Source organism: Pseudophryne corroboree, chromosome 1, assembly GCF_028390025.1.
Source record: "Pseudophryne corroboree isolate aPseCor3 chromosome 1, aPseCor3.hap2, whole genome shotgun sequence".
NCBI lineage: Eukaryota > Metazoa > Chordata > Amphibia > Anura > Myobatrachidae > Pseudophryne > Pseudophryne corroboree.
Genome location: NC_086444.1, coordinates 1,084,127,166 through 1,084,142,378, shown reverse-complemented (window position 1 = coordinate 1,084,142,378; position 15,213 = coordinate 1,084,127,166). Strand labels below are relative to the sequence as shown.

Below are 15,213 nucleotides of genomic sequence, written 5' to 3'. Positions count from 1 at the left end.
GGTTGTATGTATGGAAGCAGTCACTTGAGTAGTGACACTGTGTGTGGTTTATATGAGTGAAATGATAAGACAGTGTTGATTGCTGGGACGTGACACTGTTACTGCTCATAATCTTTCCCCAGCATAATTTGTGCGTTAGCACACTTTACTTATGGCAATACATTATCTGTACAATTGCTTGCATGCACATATATGTTTATGATTAACTTGTGCTATATATAGACTATGATGCAAGACGCTGGTTGTCTGAGCAGCCTCTGGAAGTTTACTCTTTGCTGCAAGCTATTGTACTTCTTTCCAAACAGCCCGATGGGTTTGGTGATGCCTTGTTGTATATGTAGGCATGTAATAAAATGTATTGGAAGACAGACAAAGCTGATGGTAATTTGAGAGATGATCATTGTATGAGTTTGCATGTGTTCTTTATTTAAAAAAAGCAAAAAAGTAACATATGCCCCATTCCTTCAGTGGGAAGGGGCTCACATTTTTTATCAGTAGACTCACTCTGCTGTAGTATTACACCTGTGGTGCTCGACTACCTCAGCCACGTTCTGTTGCTTTGCCTAAATCGGTGATAATGGGCCAGCAGGTGGGAGAGGTGGAGAAGTGGGTCAGGGGTTTTCTTCAGGGATTAAGATGGGTGATTTGGGACAGGTTAAGGTATCAAAGGTCTTGTGGAGGGTAAGGCCTGGTGGCTGTTCCTGTAGGGAGGCATGTGCCCTCTACCATTACTTGGTAGGCATCTTACCTTTCATACTTTAATATTCTCATTTTAATCTACGTAACAGTTGTTGCTATTGTAATCTATAGAATTGCATAAGTGATAGAATGAATTGTGTTTAAAAGTGCATGTGAACATGTATATTTTGCAGAGTGAATGTGTATATGCTTTATATTCCACTTAGCAATGATCTCATTTAGTCCTCCGATATTCTGCTTATTGACCCTTCCCGTAGAGATGACTGGACCACCTGTACACCTCTGAGGACCTACTATATTTAAATTCTACCACGTGATCATGTACTTATACAATTCTGTGTGATTGACAGCTCAGAAGGCCCCTGAGGCCTGTTCTGTGACTGGTAAATATAGAACACCTGGAGACATGGTTGAGTAAGTGAGATACACGAGGGTTACCTAATAATCAGTGGCACCCTGTGCACTACTGCATTCATACAACCTGCCTAAAGCATCTCTAGTTACGTTATATAAGGTAAAATGCACCTTTTTCAATATCCGAACTTTTGCGATAATAGTAAAAAAAATATATATTCCGACCAAAGTACAAATCCTGATATGACAAGGAAATTAACTGTCCATAATTAGGTTCAGACTTAACAAGCCTTGGAAAGTGATAAATGGCACGGTTATAAAGTAGTAGTCAATTGGTTGGTACTTTATAACCGTGCAAACTGTCATTTTTCAAACACAGCCTGTAACATGAAAGTTAGGCGCTGGTTGGTTGGTAGTTTATCACCGTCCTACAGTATTTATCACTCACCAAGGTTTGATAAATGGGGTCCTTAGTTATTCAAATGGTTGAATTTATAACTTGTATTGTTTAGAATGTTTAAGGTAACAATCTATAACTATAGCAAAAAGACACTAATTTATTCTACTAAAATAATTCATCTTTAAAAGTAACTCAGAGACTACATAATCTTTATTATATTGTACATGAAGGTATTAAACAGAGTGATTACATAGTACTGTAGAATAATTACAGTCTAAGTATCATTATGCATCCATGCATATAGGGGTGATTCAGTCATGAGTGATGTTCCATCAGTATGCTCATCACAGCAGCACATCGCATCTGTAACATTGCTTGTTTCACCTCATAGAGGTGTACAGGAAAGTGAGCGTTGCTACTGTACCATAATAACACAAGATGCCACCGCGCTTTAACAGGGCTTTGAATCTTCTCTATATAGGCCGCAAAACAATGTTACCTTCACTCCCCTGTCAGAAGGTTCAACCCAATATGCTTTGTGGCTGATGTATTACAATCTCCACCTCTCTTCCACTACTCAACTCTTCCATGTCAGAGCACCAAGGCTGCATTTGATCCTACATTGCAGCTGCTGTCCAGGCGCTATCACCGGTGTGCGTCTGTGTGCCTTCCTCCAAGCTTACATGCTGTCCTTCACTTAAAAATAACCCTTCTGTTTAATGGGAATGTCATTAAACATGCACATAGGCATGGGGCCTGTTAGAGAATGACTACTCTGTGGCATAGGTTATGCCACTGCTGTACTACGGTTATTCGTGGCAATGGTACTGTGACAGATGTCCTCTGTTTTTTCATGTATCTGATGAAAGGCCTTAGCTGCCTTATTTAAAATAACACCATGTAAATGCAGATAATACTGTACAGGTCAGTGTCCGCCTGTTCGCTATGCTTAGATCAACTAATGGGGCACATACATCTATGGGCAGATTCCCCATTCTGCTGACTCCGATCGGCAATCAAAAAAGTCTATCAGTGGACATAAATGAACTGGCGGCTCGCTGATTTCCGACACAAGAAGTATTGAATCGGCTAGTTAGGGATTTTTAGCATGAATTATTTAAGGTCATATCGCCCATCATCAATAGCAGCCAATCAAGGCATCGGCAGAACAGGTTATTGCCCTGATAGCTTCCTGATATCACTTCTGTGGAGGCCGCTGATACCGTGAGAAGGCGGGAAACACGTAAAATTTTAATCTTTGTGATCCCACACCACCTAAACTGGAGAAACACTATACAACACTTCATAGCATACTAAATTGCTCTTTCACCAGTCTCCCAGAGATGTCTGCCAGAAAAGGTTAAAAACACCAGCAGCCAGGGAGGACTCATTTGCAACAGACAAGGGTGGAGAGTGGTAAGACCACGATTCTATTTTATTGAGTCTGGCCAGACTTGCAAGGCAGTGCAATATACGGTTGAGTATCCCTTATCCAAAATGCTTGGGACCAGAAGTATTTTGGATATGGGATTTTTCCGTATTTTGGAATAATTGCATACCATAATGAGATCATGGCAATGGGACCCAAGTCTAAGCACAGAATGCATTTATGTTACATATATACCTTATACACACAGCCTGAAGGTCATTTTAGCTAATATTTTTTATAAATTTGTGCATTAAACAAAGTGTGTGTACATTAACACAATTCATTTATGTTTCATATACACCTTATACACACAGCCTAAAGGTCATTTAATACAATATTTTTAATAACTTTGTGTATTAAATAAAGTTTGTGTACATTGAGCCATCAGAAAACAAAGGTTTCACTATCTCACTCAAAAAATTCCATATTTCGGAATATTCCGTATTTCGGAATATTCCGTATTTCGGAATATTTGGATATGGGATACTCAACCTGTATTGATACACTGTACTCCTCTGGACATTGAATATAAATGATCCTATATTGTGATTTTAACATAGATTGAGACACAGCTGGAGTAATCAACCTGCAACAAAGTATCCAAATCAGCTTGTATGAAACAGACTGACTACTTACGTGTTACACTGTTTACAAGCTATAAATTAGTGGACCTTAAAGAAGTATTTCTCTAACGTCCTAGAGGATGCTGGGACTCCGTAAGGACCATTGGGATAGACGGGCTCCGCAGGAGACATGGGCACTTTAAGAAAGACTTTGGATCTGGGTGTGCACTGGCTCCTCCCTCTATGCCCCTCCTCCAGACCTCAGTTTGATACTGTGCCCAGTGGAGACTGGGTGCTTTCAGGGAGCTCTCCTGAGTTTCCTGTAAAAGAAAGTATTTTAGTTAGTTTTTTTATTTTCAGGGAGCCTGCTGGCAACAGACTCCCTGCATCGAGGGACTGAGGAGAGAGAAACAGACCCACTTCTCTGAGTTTCAGGGCTCTATTTCTTAGGCTACTGGACACCATTAGCTCCAGAGGGATCGGTACGCAGGTCTCACCCTCGTCCGTCCCAGAGCCTCGCCGCCGTCTTCCGCGCAGAGCCGGAAGAAAGAAGCCGGGTGAGTATGTGAGGAAAAGACTTCAGAGGCGGCAGAAGACATGATCTTCATAAGAGGTAACGCACAGCAGTGAAGCGGTGCGCCATTGCTCCCATTCACCTCACACACTTCGGTCACTGTAAGGGTGCAGGGCGCAGACGGGGCGCCCTGGGCAGCAATAAACACCTCCTGTGGCAAATACACATATATACATGTACAGCTGGGCACTGTACATGTATAAAAAGAGCCCCCGCCATGTTATTAGTAAATTTGAGCGAGACAGAAGCCCGCCGCCGAGGGGGCGGGGCGTCTCCCTCAGCACTCACCAGCGCCATTTATTCTCCACAGCACCGCTTGAGAGGAAGCTCCCCGGACTCTCCCCTGCTTGACACACGGTGAAAGAGGGTTTTAAAGTAGAGAGGGGGGGCACATAATTGGCGTATATACATTATACATAAGCGCTACTGGGTAAACATTCTGTGTTTTTTCCTGGGTCATATAGCGCTGGGGTGGGTGCTGGCATACTCTCTCTCTGTCTCTCCAAACGGCCTGGTGGGGAACCTGTCTTCAGAAAAGAGCTTCCCTGTGTGTGTGTGTGTGTGTGTGTGTGTGTGTGTGTGTGTGGTGTGTCGGTACGCGTGTGTCGACATGTCTGAGGTTGAAGGCTCACCTAAGGAGGAGGGGGAGTGATGGCTATGTGGAATGTTTTAAGTGCTAATGTTAATTTATTGCACAAAAGATTAGACAAAGCTGAAGCTAGGGTACAATCAGGGAGTCAACCCATGTCTGTCCCTATGCTGCCGGGACCTTCGGGGTCTCATAAGCGCCCACTATCCCAAATAGTTAACACAGATACCGACACGGATTCAGATTCGTGTCGACTACGATGATGCAAAATTGCAGCCAAGGGTGGCTAAATGTATTCGATATATGATTATCGCAATTAAAGATGTTTTGCATATTGCTGAGGAACCCCCTGTCCCTGACACGAGGGTACACATGTATAAGGGAAAGAAACCTGAGGTCACCTTTCCCTCCTCACATGAGCTGAACGAATTATGCGAAAAAGCGTGGGAAACTCCAGACAAAAAACTGCAGATTCCCAAAAGGATTCTAACAGCGTATCCTTTCCCGTCACAGAACAGAATACGGTGGGAATCCTCCCCTAGGGTAGACAAAGCTTTGACACGCTTATCAAAAAAGATAGCGCTCCCGTCCCAAGATACGGCTACCCTCAAGGATCCTGCTGACCGCAAGCAGGTGGTTACCTTGAAGTCCATTTACACTCATTCTGGTACGTTGCTCAGGCCGACAATTGCGTCGGCCTGGGTTTGTAGTGCTGTATCAGCATGGACAGATTCTTTATCAGCGGATATTGAGACACTTGATAAGGATACCATTTTAATGACCCTAGGGCATATAAAAGATGCTGTCTTTATATATGAGGGATGCTCAAAGAGACATTAGTTTACTGCATTCCAGAATAAACGCTATGTCCATTTCAGCTAGGCGAGTCTTATGGACCCGACAGTGGACGGGGGATGCCGACTCAAAGAGTCATATGGAGTTTTTGCCGTACAAGGGTGAGGAATTGTTTGGAGAGGGCCTCACGGACCTCGTCTCCACAGCTACGGGAGGTAAATCGAATTTTTTGCCTTCTATTCCCTCACAATCTAAGAAAGCGCCTCATTATCAAATGCAGTCCTTTCGTTCAAATAAAAGCAAAAGAGTACGTGGATTGTCCTTTCTTGCCAGGGGTAAGGGCAGAGGAAAAAAGCTGCACAACACAGCTAGTTCCCAGGAACAGAAGTCCTCCCCGGCCTCTGCAAAATCCACCGCATGACGCTGGGGCTCCCCTGAGGGAGTCCGCTCCAGTGGGGGCACGTCTTCGACTTTTAAGCCACATCTGGGTTCAATCACAGGTGGATCCCTGGGCAATGGAAATTGTTTCCCAGGGATACAGGCTAGAATTCGAAGAGGTGCCTCCTCGCCGATTTTTCAAATTGGCGCTACCAACTTCTCCCCTGGAAAGGGAGATAGTGTTACAGGCGATTCAAAAATTGTGTCTTCAACAAGTGGTGGCCGAGGTTCCCCTGCTTCAGAGGGGGAAGGGGTACTACTCAACCCTGTTTGTGGTCCCGAAACCGGACGGTTCGGTCAGATCCATTTTGAATTTAAAATCCCTGAACCTTTACTTAAAACGGTTCAAGTTCAAGATGGAATCGCTCAGAGCGGTCATCGCCAGCCTGGAAGGGGTGGATTTTATGGTATCGCTGGACATAAAGGATGCATACCTGCATGTTCCCATATATCCTCCTCATCAGGCGTACCTGAGATTTGCGATACAGGATTGTCATTACCAATTTCAGCCGTTGCCGTTTGGGCTTTCCACGGCCCCGATAATTTTTACCAAGGTAATGGCGGAAATCATGGTGCTCCTGCGAAAGCAGGGTGTCACAATTATCCCGTACTTGGACGATCTCATCATAAAAGCGAGATCACGGGAGAAGTTGCAGAACAGCGTATCCCTTTCACTGAAGGTGTTACAGCGACACGGCTGGATTCTCAATATTCCAAAGTCGCAGCTGGATCCTACAACTCGCCTGTTCTTCTTGGGCATGATTCTGGACACAGACCAGAAAAGGGTTTTTCTTCCGGAAGAAAAAGCGCAAGAACTCATGACTAGTCAAGAACCTGTTGAAGCTGAAACAAGTGTCAGTGCATCATTGCACTCAAGTCCTTGGAAAAATGGTGGCGACATACGAAGCCATTCCCTTCGGCAGGTTCCATGCAAGGACTTTCCAGTGGGACCTATTGGACAAATGGTCCGGGTCACATCTGCACATGCATCAGCGGATCACCCTGTCCCCCAGGGCCAGGGTTTCTCTCCTGTGGTGGCTGCAGAGTGCTCACCTTCTAGAGGGCCGCAGGTTCGGCATTCAGGATTGGATCCTGGTGACCACGGACGCGAGCCTCCGCGGTTGGGGAGCAGTCACACAGGGAAGAAATTTCCAAGGCCTTTGGTCAAGTCAAGAGACTTGTCTTCACATCAACATCCTGGAACTGAGGGCCATATTCAACGCCCTACGTCAAGCGGAGACCTTACTTCGCGACCGACCGGTGCTGATTCAGTCGGACAACGTCACCGCGGTAGCTCATTTAAACCGCCAAGGCGGCACAAGGAGCAGAGTGGCGATGGCGGAAGCCACCAGAATTCTTCGCTGGGCGGAGAATCATGTAAGTGCACTGTCAGCAGTGTTCATTCCGGGAGTGGACAACTGGGAAGCAGACTTCCTCAGCCGACACGACCTGCATCCAGGAGAGTGGGGACTTCATCAGTAAGTCTTCGCACAGATTGTAAATCGGTGGGGATTGCCCCAAATAGACATGATGGCGTCCCGTCTCAACAAAAAGCTACAAAGGTATTGCGCCAGGTCAAGAGATCCTCAGGCGGTAGCTGTGGACGCCCTTGTGACACTGTGGGTGTTCCAGTCGGTCTATGTATTTCCTCCTCTTCATCTCATACCCAAGGTGTTGAGAATAATAAGAAAGTGGAGTGAGAACAATACTCATTGTTCCGGATTGGCCACGAAGGACCTGGTATCCGGATCTGCAGGAAATGCTCACAGAAGAACCGTGGCCTCTTCCTCTAAGACAGGACCTGTTGCAACAGGGTCCTTTTCTGTTCCAAGACTTACTGCGGCTACGTTTGACGGCATGGCAGTTGAACGCCGGATCCTAGCGGAAAAAGGTATTCCGGATGAGGTCATTCCTACGCTAATACAGGCTAGGAAGGGCGTGACATCTAAACATTATCACCGGATATGGCGAAAATATGTTTCTTGGTGCGAGGCCAGGAATGCTCCTACGGAAGAATTCCATCTAGGCCGTTTTCTTCACTTCCTACAGACTGGAGTGAATTTGGGCCTAAAGTTAGGCTCCATTAAAGTTCAGATTTCGGCCTTATCCATTTTCTGTCAAAAGGAATTGGCCTCTCTGCCTGAAGTACAGACCTTTGTGAAGGGAGTACTGCATATTCAGCCTCCTTTTGTGCCTCCGGTGGCGCCTTGGGACCTTAACATGGTGTTAAGTTTTCTTAAATCACATTGGTTTGAACCACTTCAAACAGTGGAGTTTGAAATATCTCACTTGGAAGGTGGTCATGTTAGCCTTGGCTTCGGCTAGGCGAGTTTCGGAATTGGCGGCTTTATCACATAAAAGCCCCTATCTGGTTTTCCATATGGATAGAGCGGAATTGCGGACCCGTCCTCAATTCCTACCTAAGGTGGTCTCATCCTTTCATATGAACCAACCTATAGTTGTGCCTATGGCTACACGGGACTTGGAGGATTCCGAGTCCCTTGATGTGGTCAGGGCTTTGAAGATTTACGTGGCCGGAACGGCTAGGATCAGAAAAATAGAAGCACTGTTTGTCCTATATGCAGCCAACAAGGTTGGCGGCCCTGCTTCAAAGCAGATTATTGCTCGCTGGATCTGTAACACGATTCAGCAGGCGCATTCTACGGCAGGATTGCCGTTACCAAAATCGGTTAAGGCCCATTCCACTAGGAAGGTGTGCTCGTCTTGGGCGGATGCCCGAGCGGTCTCGGCACTACAGCTGTGCCAAGCTGCTAATTGGTCGGGGTCAAACACCTTTGCAAAGTTCTATAAGTTTGATACCCTGGCTGAGGAGGACCTCCTGTTTGCTCAATCGGTGCTGCAGAGTCATCCGCACTCTCCCACCCGTTTGGGAGCTTTGGTATAATCCCCATGGTCCTTTCGGAGTCCCAGCATCCTCTAGGACGTTAGAGAAAATAAGATTTTAAAGCTACCGGTAAATCTTTTTCTCGTAGTCCGTAGAGGATGCTGGACTCCCGTCCCAAGTGCGGACTATTTCTGCAAGACTTTTATATAGTTGTTGCTTTCATAAGGGTTATGTTATCGTTTCGTCGGTTATGGACTGATGATATGTTGTTGTTCATACTGTTAACTAGATTGTATATCACAGGTTATACGGTGTGATTGGTGTGGCTGGTATGAATCTTGCCCTTAGATTAACTAAAATCCTTTCCTCGTACTGTCCGTCTCCTCTGGGCACAGTTTCTCTAACTGAGGTCTAGAGGAGGGGTATAGAGGGAGGAGCCAGTGCACACCCAGATCCAAAGTCTTTCTTAAAGTGCCCATGTCTCCTGCGGAGCCCGTCTATCCCCATGGTCCTTAAGGAGTCCCAGCATCCTCTACGGACTACGAGAAAAAGATTTACCGGTATTTTTTTGTTGTTGCATATATTGCTGAAATTGCATTGTATGATATCGAATGGTCATATCATTTGTTTTAGGGTTGTAAAATGTATTAACCAGCCTGTGGATGTGATTCTTTTTATACATTTTGTATTGTAAGAAATTGTGCATATATTTAATTCCTGTGCGCTGTAATATTGGTATTTTTTTGGTCCTGATATATGGGCCCCATAGAACATTAACAAGTGTAGAACTAGTAGTACCAGTGCATAGTTGTGCCAGGGCTTAAGCTGCTGAACTGCTCTAACCATGCTAAACTAAAACCTGTGTCTATTGATTATATTCTTCACACAGCTTTCCAAGACCAATTTTTCCAACAACAATGACTTCCGTGCACTGCTGCAATCTCTGTATGAGACATTCAAGGAGTTCAAGATGCATGAGCAGATTGAGAATGAGTGCATCATTGGCCTGTTGCAGCAACGCAGCCGCACCGTGTACAATGTACACTCCGACAACAAGTTGTCTGAGATGCTGGTCCTGTTTGAGAAAGGACTGAAGAATGTAAAGGTAAGCCCTTCTAGGGTGATTTGTATGTGAGCAGCCTGAAATAGTTTTATAGTAATAACTATAGGAGAGAACATTTCCCTGACTCTGTGAACAGTGCAATTAGCTTTGGGTGTGTAACGCAGCACTGACTTAATGTGTCTGATGGCGCGTTGGCCACCCATCACTCTCTCTGCCACGTACTGGGTGACCTAAGAAGGCAGCTGCCGAGGATTGACTATTGCGCAATATACGGGGTGACATGCCAAGTTGTTGTATAAAGGGAGCACTGTTTTGTTATGCTCTCTTCCATGCAGAGTACAGAAATACATTGTGTACACTTACGTAAATCACCAGACACTGAAGTGTATTCCTCTAAATGTGTCGGGTCCTCTTGCATGACTTAGTGCTCTGTGACTGTCTTCTGTTATGAAAGGCACCTCCCAAACATCTGGACAGTCTGGTTATATCTGACTATAAATACAGAGACTGTGCTGCTGACAGTGACTTAATAGATAGTGACATAGGTGAGTTACAGATATTTCATATCATAGGATACTGCTTTCCTCTCCAACCTCCTAGTATGTTCACTTTGTCATTTGTAAAGCATTGTTGAGTTTGTGGCTGTGACCTAGATTTGATCACAAAGCCATTCATGTATGTGTATTACAGCTGCAGCTTAAAATGAAAGACCAATAGTTGCATTTTCTTAGGTCCTTTTGTGGTGCAGACACGGCTATGTACATTTCACAGCTAACCAAATACTGCAACTTAAGGGCCCTACACACTGGGTGATTTTAATGACCAACGATATTATTGGTGGTCAATTCTTATTCATCAACTATTTTTGTCTACACACTGTACGATATCGATGGCAGACTTGGACGATATGACAGTACATACATCTATATCATCCAACTTGACTTGCATGTGTAAACGAGGATAGATCACCGATGAACGACTGCGGGGCCGCTCATCATTGATGCATACACACTGAACGATATGAACAATTTATCGTTTGTTTTTGAATATCGTTCATTTCTCTGACGTCCTAAGTGGATGCTGGGGACTCCGTCAGGACCATGGGGATTAGCGGCTCCGCAGGAGACGGGGCACAAAAGTAAAAGCTTTAGGATCAGGTGGTGTGCACTGGCTCCTCCCCCTATGACCCTCCTCCAAGCCTCAGTTAGATTTTTGTGCCCGGCCGAGAAGGGTGCAATCTAGGTGGCTCTCCTAAAGAGCTGCTTAGAGTAAAAGTTTTGTTAGGTTTTTATTTTCAGTGAGTCCTGCTGGCAACAGGCTCACTGCATCGAGGGACTTAGGGGAGAGAAGTGAACTCACCTGCGTGCAGGATGGATTGGCTTCTTAGGCTACTGGACACCATTAGCTCCAGAGGGAGTCGGAACACAGGTCTCACCCTGGGGTTCGTCCCGGAGCCGCGCCGCCGACCCCCTTGCAGATGCCGAAAAGTGAAGAGGTCCAGAAACCGGCGGCAGAAGACTTTTCAGTCTTCATAAGGTAGCGCACAGCACTGCAGCTGTGCGCCATTGTTGTCAGCACACTTCATAGCAGCGGTCACTGAGGGTGCAGGGCGCTGGGGGGGGCGCCCTGGGCAGCAATGATAGTACCTTATTTTGGCTAAAAATACATCGCATATAGCCCCTGGGGGCTATATGGATGTATTTAACCCCTGCCAGGTCTCAGAAAAACGGGAGAAGAAGCCCGCCGAAAAGGGGGCGTGGCCTATTCTTCTCAGCACACAGCGCCATTTTCCCTCACAGAAATGCTGGTGGGAAGGCTCCCAGGCTCTCCCCTGCACTGCACTACAGAAACAGGGTTAAAACAGAGAGGGGGGGCACTTATTTGGCGATATGACTATATATATTAAAATGCTATAAGGCAGTGGTTCCCAAACTTTTTACAAGCACGGCGCCCTAGAGCATCAGAATTGTTTTCACGGCACCCCTAGGCCAAAGGTTTCTTATTGAGAAATTAAGAAAAATATTAAATTAAGTAAATTGTGCTTATATGTCACCCTTAGGGTCAATTGTGTGGTGAGGGACAGGATTTGCCTCTGTTTGTCCACACATGTTATGATTGGCAGCCCCCAGCACTGGTTTTGCCTATTACATTAACTATAAATCATTTTAATTGGTCCTGGACCACCAACCCGAGGCACCCCTGCAAGTGTCCTGAGGCACCCCAGGGTGCCACGGCACACAGTTTGGGAACCACTGCTATAAGGGAAAAACACTTATATAAAGGTTGTCCCTGTATAATTATAGCGTTTTTGGTGTGTGCTGGCAAACTCTCCCTCTGTCTCCCCAAAGGGCTAGTGGGGTCCTGTCCTCTATCAGAGCATTCCCTGTGTGTGTGCTGTGTGTCGGTACGTGTGTGTCGACATGTATGAGGACGATGTTGGTGAGGAGGCGGAGCAATTGCCTGTAATGGTGATGTCACTCTCTAGGAAGTCGACACCGGAATGGATGGCTTATTCAAGGAATTACGTGATAATGTCAACAGAGACGTCCGGCAAACAAAATAGTACATGTCCAGGCGTCTCAAACACCGTCAGGGGCTTTAAAACGCCCATTTACCTCAGTCGGTCGACACAGACACGGATTTCAGTGTCGACGGTGAAGAAACAAACGTATTTTCCTTTAGGGCCACACGTTACTTGTTAAGGGCAATGAAGGAGGTGTTACATATTTCTGATACTACAAGTACCACAAAAAAGGGTATTATGTGGGGTGTGAAAAAACTACCTGTAGTTTTTCCTGAATCAGATAAATTAAATGAAGTGTGTGATGATGCGTGGGTTTCCCCCGATAGAAAATTATTGGCGGTATACCCTTTCCCGCCAGAAGTTAGGGCGCGTTGGGAAACACCCCTTAGGGTGGATAAGGCGCTCACACGCTTATCAAAACAAGTGGCGGTACCGTCTCCAGATAGGGCCGTCCTCAAGGAGCCAACTGATAGGAGGCTGGAAAATATCCTAAGAAGTATATACACACATACTGGTGTTATACTGCGACCAGCGATCGCCTCAGCCTGGATGTGCAGAGCTGGGGTGGCTTGGTCGGATTCCCTGACTAAAAATATTGATACCCTTGACAGGGACAGTATTTTATTGACTATAGAGCATTTAAAGGATGCATTTCTATATATACGAGATGCACAGAGGGATATTTGCACTCTGGCATCAAGAGTAAGTGCGATGTCCATATCTGCCAGAAGATGTTTATGGACACGACAATGGTCAGGTGATACAGATTCCAAACGGCACAAAGAAGTATTGCCGTATAAAGGGGAGGAGTTATTTAGGGTCGGTCCATCGGACCTGGTGGCCACGGCAACTGCTGGAAAATCCACCGTTTTTACCCTAAGTCACATCTCTGCAGAAAAAGACACCGTCTTTTCAGCCTCAGTCCTTTCGTCCCCATAAGAGTCATATCTGCCCAGGGATAGAGGAAAGGGAAGAAGACTGCAGCAGGCAGCCCATTCCCAGGAACAGAAGCCTCCACCGCTTCTGCCAAGTTTCTCAGCATGACGCTGGGGCCGTACAGGACCCCTGGATCCTACAAGTAGGATCCCAGGGGTACAGATTGGAAAGTCGAGACGTTTCCCCCTCGCAAGTTCCTGAAGTCTGCTTTACCAACGTCTCCCTCCGACAGGGAGGCAGTATTGGAAACAATTCACAAGCTGTATTCCCAGCAGGTGATAATCAAAGTACCCCTCCTACAACAAAGAAAGGGGTATTATTCCACACTATGTTGTGGTACTGAAGCCAGAAGGCTCGGTGAGACCTATTCTAAATATGAAATATTTGAACACTTACAAAGGTTCAAATCAAGATGGAGTCACTCAGAGCAGTGATAGCGAACCAGGAAGAAGGGGACTATAGGGTGTCCCGGGACATCAGGGATACTTACCTCCATGTCCCAATTTGCCCTTCTCACCAAGGGTACCTCAGGTTCGTGGTACAGAACTGTCATTATCAGTTTCAGACGCTGCCGTTTGGATTGTCCACGGCACCCCGGGTCTTTACCAAGGTAATGGCCGAAATGATGATTCTTCTTCAAAGAAAATGGACGACCTCCTGATAAGAGCAAGGTCCAGAGAACAGTTGGAGGTCGGAGTAGCACTATCTCAAGTAGTTCTACGACAGCACGGGTGGATTCTAAATATTCCAAAACCGCAGTTGTTTCCGACGACACATCGGCTGTTCCTAGGGATGATTCTGGACACAGTCCAGAAAAGGGTGTTTCTCCCGGAGAAGAAAGCCAGGGAGTTATCCGAGCTAGTCAGGAACCTCCTAAAACCAGGAAAAGTGTCAGTGCATCATTGCACAAGGGTCCTGAGAAAAATGGTGGCTTCTTACGAAGCGATTCCATTCGGCAGTTTTCACGCAAGAACTTTTCAGTGGGATCTGCTGGAAAAATGGTCCGGATCGCATCTTCAGATGCATCAGCGGATAACCCTGTCTCCAAGGACAAGGGTGTTTCTTCTGCGGTGGCTGCAAAGTACTCATCTACTAATGGGCCGCAGATTCGGCATTCAGGAAGGGTCCTGGTGACCAGGGATGCCAGCCTGAGAGGCTGGGGAGCAGTCACACAGGGAAAAAATTTCCAGGGAGTGTGATCAAGTCTGGAGAATTCTCTCCACATAAATATACTGGAGCTAAGGGCAAGTTACAATGCTCTAAGCTTAGCAAGACCTCTGCTTCAAGGTCAGCCGGTATTGATCCAGTGGGACAACATCACGGCAGTCGCCCATGTAAACAGACAGGGCGGCACAAGAAGCAGAAGGGCAATAGCAGAAACTGCAAGGATTCTTCGCTGGGCGGAAAATCAGGTGATAGCACTGTCAGCAGTGTTCATTCCGACGCCCGGGAGAGTGGGGATTTCATCGGGAAGTCTTCCACATGATTGTGAACCATTGGGAAAGACCAAAGGTGGACATGATGGCGTCCCGCCTGAACAAAAAACTGGACAGGTATTGCGCCAGGTCAAGAGACCCTCAGGCAATAGCTGTGGACGCTCTGGTAACACCGTGGGTGTACCAGTCAGTGTATGTGTTCCCTCCTCTGCTTCTCATACCCAAGGTACTGAGAATTATAAGACGTAGAGGAGTAAGAACTATACTCGTGGCTCCGGATTGGCCAAGAAGGACTTGGTACCTGGAACTTCAAGAGATGCTCACAGAGGACTCATGGCCTCTGCCGCTAAGAAGGGACTTGCTTCAGCAAGTACCATGTCTGTTCCAAGACTTACCGCGGCTGCGTTTGACGGCATGGCGGTTGAACGCCGGATCCTAAGGGAAAAAGGCATTCCGGAAGAGGTCATTCCTACCCTGGTCAAAGCCAGGAAGGAGGTGACCGCACAACATTATCACCACATGTGGCGAAAATATGTTGCGTGGTGTGAGGCCAGGAAGGCCCCACGAA

The 15,213-nt window shown here is 46.2% G+C and overlaps 1 protein-coding gene across 1 annotated transcript in view; it reads left to right on the top strand.

Annotated features, from left to right (window-relative positions):
- The window catches only part of FBXL5 (F-box and leucine rich repeat protein 5), a 107,220-nt gene that overhangs the window by 21,283 nt on the left and 70,724 nt on the right, over positions 1–15,213 (top strand). The window contains exon 2 of the mRNA XM_063921178.1: positions 9,576–9,791. Within this exon, the coding sequence (XP_063777248.1) occupies positions 9,576–9,791 (216 nt within the window). The remainder of the gene's footprint in view (positions 1–9,575; positions 9,792–15,213) is intronic.